This window comes from Budorcas taxicolor, chromosome 11, assembly GCF_023091745.1.
Source record: "Budorcas taxicolor isolate Tak-1 chromosome 11, Takin1.1, whole genome shotgun sequence".
Classification (NCBI taxonomy): Eukaryota; Metazoa; Chordata; class Mammalia; order Artiodactyla; family Bovidae; genus Budorcas; species Budorcas taxicolor.
The window spans coordinates 155,938,127-155,950,444 of NC_068920.1; the positions used below are offsets into that span (position 1 = coordinate 155,938,127).

The 12,318-nt window shown below is 37.3% G+C and overlaps 1 protein-coding gene across 1 annotated transcript in view; it reads left to right on the top strand.

Annotated features, from left to right (window-relative positions):
• PBX3 (PBX homeobox 3) overlaps nt 1-12,318 on the top strand; it is a 220,770-nt gene that overhangs the window by 183,008 nt on the left and 25,444 nt on the right. Inside the window, exon 5 of the mRNA XM_052649009.1 lies at nt 1,759-1,894. Within this exon, the coding sequence (XP_052504969.1) occupies nt 1,759-1,894 (136 nt within the window). The remainder of the gene's footprint in view (nt 1-1,758; nt 1,895-12,318) is intronic.

Genomic DNA, 12,318 nt, shown 5'->3' on the forward strand with positions numbered 1-12,318 from the left:
TTAAAATGCTGATTGCTCTTCTTGGTGTACGTTTCTTTTCACCTGTGTCTTCCCTCACCGCCTCCCCCATCCAGCTCATCATCAAATCCTGTTGATTTTAATCCCCAAATAGACTTTGACTCTCTTCTTCATCCCTCAGGATACAGTGGTTTAACCTTCCAAAAAATTATTGAAATTAAGAAATTTCAGGTCTCATAACTTGAGATGTTTTGATCAGACCTAGATTTCTTGCTCCCTTGACTCTCCCTTAATGTTGAAACAGAGATCACATACTTAACCTGCCATGTTAGTGACATCATTTTAACTAGAAGAATCTTGTAGGGTATGCACACTTACAACTGCCTACTGATACTGTCTTTCCTGAGTATATGCTATCACAATTAAGATCATTAAGATTATTTGTAAGACAATATTAGGGAAATTATTTGGGGAAAGTGTTTTCTAGTTACTGGAGAATTTAATTTAAAGTGAAATCTGAAAGAGGCTAATTTTCACACTGGAATTCTTTAAAATCTTAATAGTAAGACCCAAATATAAATGACATTTTTGCTATTTGAAATACCTTGTCAGCAAATACTTGATCTTCTGACATTCTGCCACCCCCTCCCAATAAAAATAAAGAACTTGTCCTCCCTTAGTTTTTCCCTGGTGAGCAAATCATACCTGGGACCAGGCAGTTACTTAAGAAGAAAAATCCAGAAATCTTTGATGTATTTTTTTCCCCTTACCTTCCTTCTCTGTATTCCCCCACTTATTCCCCCCATCCAATTTATTATTAAGTCCTATTGCTTTTACTTTTCAAACAGAGCTTGAATCTTTTTATTTCCATTACTCTTACCCTGTTGCCAGGTTACAATCATCTCTCAGTTTGACCATTGCTGTTGTCTCTTTAAATATCTCTACATTTCCTTTCATGCCCTCCTCCAGCTATTCTCAGTAGTCACAATGATCTTTTTAAAATGTAAAACTTAAAACCTTTAATAGCTTCCTATTGCACTTAAAATAAAATTCAAAAATCCATAGAGGATCCACTAAGCCTGTGTAATCTGGCCCCTGTCCATCCTTCCAGACTCATCTCATGTATTTCCTGATTTTTTACTGTGCTCCAGCCTCCTCTAGCCCTTTAGACTGGCCAAGCTTTTTTCCTGTTTGAAGACCATTGCCTCTGCTTATTTCTCTTCCTTCTACTCTTTGTCTGACTAACTCATACACACTGTCCAGGTCTCAGATTAAATGTCACTCCTTCAAGGACACCCTTCCCGACTTCATAATCTGTGTTAGGTTTCCTTCTTAGACACTTTCATTATACCTTATACTTTTTCTTCATGGTACTTGACATGATCACCATAATTTATAAATATTTATTTCTGTGGTGCTTATCTAATGTCTTTCTTTTCCTAACTCTCTAATCTCCTATAAACTTCCCTTGTAGCCCTTATCTGTTTTGTTATAACTGTATCCTTATTGAATATCTAGAACACATTAGATCCTTAATAAGTATTTGTTGAATAAATTAAATAGTGAAGTGAATTGTGCTTTACATTCTAGAGTTTTTCTTAGTTATCCTACATCTTACTGTGAATTGGATAGTTCTCTGGAGAATGCCAAGAGTACAATTTACAATATCATGATGATACATGAGACCCTGAGAATGTTAAAAAATAGAAATCTAACTTTTTTTTGTATAATCCTAAGTAATATATCCTTCTTTGGTTAATGTGGATTATAACTACTGTTGTCCTTTTGGTTCCTTCATAGACGAAAAAGGCGTAACTTCAGTAAACAGGCCACAGAAATCCTGAATGAATATTTTTACTCACACCTCAGCAACCCCTACCCCAGTGAAGAAGCCAAAGAGGAGCTGGCCAAGAAGTGCAGCATCACAGTGTCCCAGGTGAGAGGGGTGCCACAGGTGCGTCGTGTTCCTCCGTTGGCTGTAGGAACCCTGCTCTTCTCCTCAGGGCGTTTTCATCAAATTTCATATCCAAATGTTTCATCACCAAAGAAGATATAAGGAAAACATAGATATTTCCACATTTTTATGCAAGCTTTTAAAGCTTAGATAATTTCTTTTCACCTTAAATGTCAAAGAATCAAAATGATCCCCGCTTCCCTAGCGTACATCTCTAGAAAGAACAGAAACATACTTTGGGGAGAGATGTGGTTTACACTCACATGACTCTTCGGTAAACAGCATGGAGTTTCGCTTTCCCAATTTAGATGACCGGTCTAATCTACCAGTGAGAAACCAACGTGTTTGTTGTCAAAAGGAAGTTTCATATAGCTCTGTGATGAAAGCTTTGAGGAGATCTCCAAGTCCTTTCTTGATAACCGTGCTATGATATTTGGGTTTCAAAGATTTCTTTGCTTTTTTGTTATCCATGAAATGGAAGAATTAAATTCATGCCTATCCCTGCTTTTGTTGTTGTTATTTTAAAAAATGTCTATTTGTAGTAAATGGTGCCCTGGAAGTTAGCTTTCATCTTCTAACACAAATACACTTAATTTTAGGCAGATAGACTTGTTTTATTTTTAATGTATTTGGCTGCATCAGGTGTTAGTTGCAGCAAGTGGGATCTTCATTACATCATGAAGGAACTTTGCTTGTGACACACGGACTCTCCAGTTGTGGCATGAGCTCAATAGTTGTGGCACATGGGCCCCATTGTTCCACTAGCATGTGGGATCTTAGTTCCCCAACCAGGGATTGAACCCACTTCCCCTGCAGTGGAAGGCAGATTCTTAACCACTGGACCCACCAGGGAAATCCCAGACTTGCTTTTTAGACTGAGAGTTGGAGACAAATAAATAACCAAGTAACTGTAGCTCCTTAAAAAATAAGTATATTCTATTGGCATTAGCTCTAAAATATAATTTTACTTTAAGTCCTCATATTATTGTTTATAGATTATAACTTCAATAAGATTTCTTTATAGCAAGCAAATGCAGTAGTCAACCAGTTCTTGCAGTGACACAGAAAAGCTCACTCATGGCAGAAATTTTAATGGTGCCTAGAAGTCATGTGACACAAATTTTAATGTAGCCTCTAAATAAATATTCATATAGATCTGAAGTTCATGATTCTAAACTTTCACATTCTAATGAAAGTTTCATATCGGTGTTTTTATTTTTATTGAAGTAGGGTTGATTTATAGTGTTGCGCCAATCTCTACTGTACAGCAAAGTCACAAGGCATTCCTTTTTTAGTATTCTTTCCCATTATGGTTTATCACAGGATGTTGACTATATATAGTTCCTTGTGTTATACAGTAGTACCTTGCTGTTTATTCACCCTATTCATAATAGTTTACACCTGCTAATCCCAGTAGCGCTCTCTGACTTAGAATTCAGATGTTTGTGGGTCCCGTTCAAATTAAGATGTTTCATGCTTCTACTCCCTTTCTTGCTTTCTTTTTTATTTCTATAACATATTCACCACTGGAGTTTAACACATTATATACATTTTTTCAAAAATCAGTATAATCCTGGTTTTTCACTGGTTGTACTTGCTTCTTGTGTATGTTATGTATGATTTGTTAACACATGCTTGTGTAACGAGTAAGAATAGTTTCCTTCTGACTATTCTGAACTAGGGAAGTTTTGCTGTACTTCTAAAATAGGCTGCTGCTGCTGCTGCTAAGTCAACTTTAGTCGTGTCAGACTCTGTGCGACCCCATAGACGGCAGCCTACCAGGCTCCCCCATCCCTGGGATTCTCCAGGCAAGAACACTGGAATGAGTTGCCATGTTCTTCTCCAGTGCGTGAAAGTGAAAAGTGAAAGTGAAGTCGCTCAGTTGTGTCTGACTCTTCGCAACTCCATGGATAGTAGCCCACCAGGCTCCTCCATCCATGGGATTCTCCAGCCAAGAGTACTGGAGTGGGGTGCATCGCCTTCTCCCCTAAAATAGGTTAGGATCCCATCTACCTTTTTTTTTTCCTAAAAAAAAAAAAATCATTCACTACTATATTCATTCTGTTGATTTTTCATAGAAAAATAGCTTAAGTTTTGGGAATTTTTTAGTAATTGCATCAATTAGAAATAATATAGGCATAGATATATTTCTTTGTCCAAAAAGCAGACTTTATGACCTTTTTTTCTCCCCAATCAGCGTTTCAAATGGAGAATTTCAACAATCAGTGTAAGATTCAGTGTAAATTGTGACAATTTCCTCTCCGTTTTACTTTTTCACGCTTAAAAGTGTTATTTCCCCTCCACTATTCCCTTTTCCCCACATCTCTGACATGGAAACAGTGTTATTTTCACTATTAAAGACATAAGTTGCTAGCGTTTCTCCTCCTCCCCTGACTTGTGTGGCATGCAGGGTCTTAGTTGCCCATCCAGGAATTGAACCTGTGCCCCTTGCATTGGAAGCAGAGTCTTAACCACTGGACTGCCTGGAAAGTCCAGTTGCTAGCCTTTTTAATTAGTATCCTTTTAAGTTGTTTAATTTCTCTGTGAAAGCAGAGAATATTCCAGACCTGACAGGTGAACTAATTTCTAAAGAGAAAAAACAGTGTTTTAAATATGCATCATACTAAAGTACAATTAAAGTTAGAATCCAGAAGTTGTTAATATACAAAGCTAACTTTAAAATATTGAAACCCACTGAAAATTGACAACTATAGCAATATTTTTTGCTAGATTTAAAGTGTATGAAATTGGTTTATTCTTTATTGCTTGAAATAAAAATATTGCTTAAAATACTTAATAATTAGGAATAAGAAAGGAATTCTCAGAAGAAAATGTAAGGAAATATCTTTAGTACTTTGAGAATAGTCTTTAAAATGATAAAATGTGTAAGCAACAAGGGAAAGGTTGATAAATCCAGTGGTAGGATGTTTGTCAAAGTACTTAATAAAGATTGTGAAACATCAACAAGATGCAACCATTTTAGTAAAGATTATATCAGGCAAACATTACCAACAGATATTAAATCTAGGAGGATATTTGTATGAAGAATATGGTATTAAAGTATCTCTCCTCTCTATAGGCCTTTTTTATTTTTTATTTTTTTTATTTTTTTATTTTTATTTTTTTGTTTTTTTTTATAGGCCTTTTTTAGTTACAAGGGATATTTTTTAGAAAGGCCATTATAGAGTGGGAAAATGGAATAAAACCTTGACCAGGTGATTAGAATCAACATTATCAAAGAGGGACAAATGGACATTTATATAGTATTTTGCCCTGGAATGTAACCTGAATCTAATCACTAGAAAACATCAAAACATCAGCCAAACCCATAATGAGGAATGTTCTAGTTGGAAAAAAAGTGAGGAAGGAGTAGTAGTCTTTAAAAATATCAAAGACAGACCATGGAAATATTCTAGATTAAGAGAGGCTAAAGAGACATCACATGTAAATGCAATGTTTGACCCTAGACTGGATCCTCTACTGGAGGGGAAAATACCATAAAGGAATTATTTATAAATATTATAAATTATTTATAATTATCTACAAATTATATTCAGTTCAGTCCCTCAGTCATGTCCGACTCCTTGCGACCCCATGAATTGCAGCACGCCAGGCCTCCCTGTCCATCACCAACTCCCGGAGTTCACGCATACTCACGTCCATCGAGTCGGTGATGCCATCCAACTGTCTCATCCTCTGTCGTCCCCTTTTCCTCCTGCCCCCAATCCCTCCCAGCATCAGAGTCTTTTCCAATGAGTCAACTCTTTGCATGAGGTGGCCAAAGTACTGGAGTTTCAGCTTCAGCATCATTCCTTCCAATGAACACCCAGGACTGATCTCCTTTAAGATGGACTGGTTGGATCTCCTTGCAGTCCAAGGGACTCTCAAGAGTCTTCTCCCACACCACAGTTCAAAAGCATCAATTCTTCAGCGCTCAGCCTTCTTCACAGTCCAACTCTCACATCCATACATGACCACTGGAAAAACCATAGCCTTGACTAGATGGACCTTTGTGGACAAAGTAATGTCTCTGCTTTTGAATATGCTATCTAGGTTGGTCATAACTTTTCTTCCAAGGAGTAAGCGTCTTTTAATTTCATGGCTGCAGTCACCATCTGCAGTGATTTTGGAGCCCCAAAATACAAAGTCTGACACCGTTTCCACTGTTTCCCCATCTATTTCCATGAAATGATGGGACCAGATGCCATGATCTTCATTTTCTGAATGTTGAGCTTTAAGCCAACTTTTTCATTCTCCTCTTTCACTTTCATCAAGAGGTTTTTTAGTTCCTCTTCACTTTCTGCCATAAGGGTGGTGTCATCTGCATGTCTGAGGTATTGATATTTCTACTGGCAATCTTGATTCCAGCTTGTGCTTCCTCTAGCCCAGCGTTTCTCATGAGGTACTCTGCATATAAGTTAAATAAGCAGGGTGATAGTATACAGCCTTGACGTACTCCTTTTCCTATTTGGAACCAGTCTGTTGTAATTGTACTGTGGTTATACAAGAGAACATCTCTAGTCTTAAGAAATACACAGTGACTCACTTAGGGGTAAGGGGCCATGGTGTATATATTCAATAATTTACCCTCATGGTTCAGGGAAAAAAATGTGTGTTTATACACACACACATGCATATAGGTATGTGTATGTATGTATATTGTATTGTATTGTTCAGTCTGTCAGTCATGTCTGACTCCTTGCGAACCCATGGACAGCAGCACACCATGCCTCCCTGTCCCTCACCATCTCCCGAAGTTTGTCCTTCATATTTATGTATATGAACAGATACAAATATATATATATATATATATACACACATACACACACACAGTATGAGAGAGTGTGTGTGCTTGAGAGCACAACAGTGATAAATGTGATAAAATGTTAATAACAGATGAATCTGGGTCAAGGGGATGCATACACATTCTTTACAATTTTTATTCTTGCAACTTCCTTTGCAAGTATGAAATTATTTCAGATAAAGCCTTTTTAAAATTGAAGACAGTCCACAAACTGTAAGAAGATATTTGTAAGTGTATAAGCAAGAGGATTAAAATCCAAAATATATAGAACTCCTATAAGTTAATAAGAAAAAGATGTCCTAGTGAAAAATAGGCCAAAAACACAAGTATTTCATAGAAGATAGTTATCAAGAATCCATGATTTCAAAACTGTATTAAAGTAACATTTATACTGAGTAGGTTGGCAAAAAAAATCCTAACACTGACTATATAGAGTCCTGCATATTGGTTGGTACATATATATGGCAGCAGGAACCCTTAAACATCATTGGTATAAATATAAATTGGTATAGCCACTTTGGAAAACTTGGCATTATCTTATACCTTTGAATATACACATATCATTCAATCCATAATTTCCCCTTTATGTGAAATTGCCCTGGAAAACCTTGTTGTGTATATTAGGAGACTTGTGGAAGCATTCGTAGTAACATTGAAATGACAAAAAAATTGAAATAAGCCAATTTTTCATTGACTGAAGAAGTAGATATACCCACTGTGATATAATCCTACAATGGATTACTGTGTAGGTATGAAAAAGAATGATTTATAGCAATACACTATACACATTAATTTGTGTGAATTCTAATATTGAAGTGAAAATGCGAATTGCAGACTATATATAATATGATATTTTTATAAAGTTAAAAACCAAATAAACAGCATATTATTTAGGGGGTACATGGTTAAATATAAAGAAAGAAATGAAATGATAAAAAATATTATTGATTCGAATGGGATTGGAAAGAAATATTTAAAGAGTTATAGTGGTATTGTTGGTTCAGTTCAGTTCATTCACTCAGTCGTGTCCTACTCTTTGCGACCCCATGGACTGCAGCATGCCAGGCTTCCCTGTCCATCACCAACTCCCGGAGCTTGCTCAAACTCATGTTCATCGAGTTGGTGATGCCATTCAACCGTCTCATCTTCTGTCATCCTCTTCTCCTCTTGCATTCAATCTTTCCCAGCATCAGGGTCTTTTCAAATAAGTCAGTTCTTCACATCAGGTGGCCAATATTGGAGTTTCAGCTTCAGCATCAGTCCTTCCAATGAATATTCAGGACTAATTTCCTTTAGGATTGACTGGTTTGCTCTTCCTACAGTCTAAGGAACTCTCAAGAGTCTTCTCTCACACCACAGTTCAAAGGCATCAGTTCTTCCACACTCAGCTTTCTTTATGGTCCAACTCTCATATCCATACATGACTACTGGGAAAACCATAGCTTTGATTAGACAGACCTTTGTTGGCAAAATAATGTCTCTGCTTTTTAATATGCTGTCTGGGTTTGTCATCGTGGTAGTGTATTTATGAAGTTGTGATAGATTTGTAGAGGTTAATTTAATTTTTTTGCATTATAAACCTACACATATAAGCCTAGGAAGTCATATGTGAATTATTAAATCTAAATAGCAGAATTCTTAAAATAATATTTCCATTCATTTGTTAACAAAAATTTTCTTGTTGGGACTTTGCTGTCAGTCCAGTGGTTAAGACTCTGTGCTTCCACTGCAGGAGGCATAAGTTCAATCCATGTTCAGGGAACTAAGATTCTGCATTCTGTTCAGTGTGGCCAAACAAAAACCACCCAAAAGCAAATAAAATGTATTATAACACCTATTATGTGTCAGATTCTTTGCTATGGATGGAAGAGACATCTGTGAACTTTACAGGCTGAACCCCCTGCCCTACCCGATAGAATTGTGTACACATGTCACTGAAAGATATATATAAATATGAATATCCTTATCAACAGTATAATAGCCAAAGTAGAAACAACGGAAAGATCCTTCAGTAGGAAAATGGATAAATAAAAGTGATATATTTGTATATATTTGGGATATTATGTAACAATGAGAATGAATGAACTAAACTATATGTAATTACATAATGCTGATTGAAAGAAGTCAGGCACTTAATGTATAGTTTATTACAGAGTTCAAAAGCAAGCAAAATAAATCTTAGTATTAGAAATTAGAATTGGAAAGGTGAGTGTTTTTCAATCTAAATGATGGTTCCATGGGTGTATTTACTTTATGGAAATTTACCAAGCACTGTACTTATAATGTGTGCCCCTTTTTTTGTGTATATATTTTTAAATTGACTAAAAGGTTACTTATACAACAGCAACAAATCTGCTCCTATGGAACTTGGATTTTCCTGGTAGGATACAAACAGGTAAAGTAAGTAAATGAAATTATAAGTTAGAAAAGGATAGGCATTATGGAGCAAAAGGAAGGAAGGAGAATAGGAAGGTAAAGGCTGTAATTTTCAATAGAATGGTAAGGAAAACTCCTCCTGAGAAAATAGCTTTTGGTAAAAATTGAAGGTGATGAGTGACCAAGCCATGTGGCTAATTGGTGAAGAACATTCCAGGCAGAAAGGACAGTAAGTGCAAAGGCTCTGTGGTAAAAGTAGCCTGAGCAAGTGGGGAAAGTGGTAGGAAATGAAGTCAAAGAGACTGTGAGGTCCAAATGGTACAGGCCTTAGAGACCATGGTAATGACTTGGCCTTCTACTCAAAGTGAGATAGAATACTGAGGAGTGACATGATCTGACTTAAGTTTTAACAGGGTCACCATGGGTGCTGTATTGACATTAGACGATGGGAGGCAAGGGAAAGCAGAGATGCCAGTTAAGATGCCACTGCAATAATCCAGGCAGAAGATGATGGTGGCTTGGACCAGGATGATAGTAGTAGAGGCTGAGAGATGGCTGCATTCCAGGTAATTGAGAAAGTACAGCTGAGGGTTTACTGATAGGGTGACTTTAATATTTTTGGCCTGAGCAGTGGAAGTGTGAAGCTGTCATTAAGTGTGTTGGGGAAGGATTTGGAAGGAATAGGTCCTGGCGTAAGATCAGGAGTTTGGTTTGGATCATATTAAATTAATTTGTATTACAGACATCTCAGATGGTAAAGAATCTGCCTGTAATACAGGAGACCTGGGTTTGATCCCTTGGTTGAGAAGACCCCCTGGAGAAGGGAATGGCCACCCTCTCCAGTATTCTTGCCTGGGAAATTCCATGGACAGAAGAGCCTGGTGGGCTACAGTCCATGGGATTGCAAAGAATGGGACATGACCGAATACAGCATAGCACAGTGTGATTTAGTAAGCTGGAGTTCCCCTTTTACATAACACTCTGAAAGTTCACAAAGAAAGAAATTTCATGAGTGCCGAGAATCATAGTTAAAATTGTCATATATTCCTAATCAGTGGGGCAGATATTAATATGCTTTTACTTTTTGGAGTAGAGCTAACTTGCCTTGATTATTCAAGTTAGTAAGTCACAAAAAACTCCATTGTTCTCCTGATTCCAATTTTGAATTTAAATAACTCAGGCCCTCCTTTCTTTGCCAGGTGTTTTTAGAATGAAAAATGTTAACTTATTCTTCACCGCTACTGTAATTGAAGTGTACTGTAAAGAAAAGATTGATTTTCTTTTTTAGCAGATGAGAACCTGAAATAATAGAGTGCTTAATTTGCAGCATTAAGTTCATTCATTCATTCATCCAACTTAGATATCTAACTAATGTAGCTTTTTAAAGCAGTACAGAAGACCCATTTCTGTAACTGTCTAGTGTGGAAAAAATTACATAACCCTTACTGATGAGGAGGCATGTTCAGAGAAGTTAAATGAATTGAGAAGAGTCACAAGTCTTGGTGAGTGGGAGAGCTGAAAGTTCTTACATAGAAGTTCTTGATAAAAAGAAATAAAACAGATTTTTACTTTTTTTCCTGCAAGAAGCAATGTGATTCCTCTTTCCCTTGGGCCCCGGCTCAGAGTCCTGGTTTGTGAGGTACAGGCTGGGCTTATATCACTAGGGCTGCATCATTTCCCCCTAAGCTACTTAGAGACTCCAGGCTAGTTAGTAGTCTGAGGTCTCCTTACTCATTAAACTACTTATTCCAAAGCAGTGAATATTCAGTAAGCTAATTAAAATTTGTAAGTAAGATTTCTTTATTAAAAAAATCTATTAAAATAAGAAGCAGCCCGTTAAAATAATAATTAGAGCAGGAAAAAAAGATGGCTATCAAATTACAGTATCTTTTGCAGCTATCCATAACAGCCTTTTCAGTGATTTTGGCGGTAGAGAGAAGGCAGAAGCGGATTTCTACTCTAAGTACGCAGTTGGTGAACTAGAGATGAGTTACAGGAGAATGGCAGCTATTTTGTTGAAGTGGATCTTTCACACTGTCTTAAAAGAAGGCTGCAAACCCTCTGTTCTGTGAAGTCTCTGATTGTGTGTCCTCGTGGAGATGCGATGTCATTAAACAATGTGCAGAGAATAAAGGAGCAGGTTGTAAAAAGATGAGACCTTTGATGATGTTGTAACTCCAAATACAGAGAAGGCATATCTGCACAATTTCAAGAAAACAGGGAAGCCACTGATTTTTAATTGTTCTTCTCTGCTAACAGTCAGCACTGTGATTAACTTGGTGCCTAACGCTTGCTCCAGGGATGTCAGGTATTATATTCATCTTAGAGAATCTTCTTTAAGGGAGTCTGTAATACTTGTTTGATGTGACACCCAACTAAGGATAGAGAGACGATTTCCAGCTTAGTGTTTTTTGAGTTTTCCTATCAAGAAGAAGCCATAACCAGAATCACAGTCCCTCCAGTGTTTGTCCCTTTCACCACCTTGTCTGTCCTTTCCCTTTGAGCATTCCAGTCTGTCATCATTGCATCTCACCTTTCCACTGCTTCAATTCTGTGGTCAGACCAACAAGCCAAAGTATCAGTCAGGGTCCCAGGAGAAAACAGATGGCACACTCGAATTAGAATAATTTGAGGATACCTTAGTAAAGTGACTGTTTACACAAGTGTGGGCAGAGTGTAGGGAAACCACAAAGGATAATGCTGGTCCTGCTTGGTTCTTTTACTACCTCTTGGCCTAAAGAGATAAGGAAGATTATAGGAACCCACGACCTAGAAGCTGTGTGGAGAAGGCCAGTAACTGAGATCTTAAGTAAAAGCAGTATTACAATGAGGGAGTCTGGGGAACAAATACGCTGACCTTACTTTTGTCTCTCCTCATCTCCTACCAGTGACTTTCCTTTGCCCAGAAGCCTCGAGGCATATAGGTCAGCCTCTTGGCGCCCAGAGTAGGATGAGAGTAGATATAGATAGGGAAGAGTGAAAATAGGAAATATAGTGTAGCCTGAAGGGCAAAGACCGATCAGAACCAGCTCTGAGTGGTAACCTCATCCAGGAAATCTGGGATTCTCCAGAGATGCTCTTGTGCTTCCTTTGTTCTTGTCTTTTGGCTTCTCTTCCTTCTTCTGTCAGTTCCTTCTCTCATGTGGAGAGCATGTCATTTTTCTGAAACATGTATGGATTTTTGAAAGTAGAAGCTACATAGTATAAGTAAGTTAATTTGATCCAT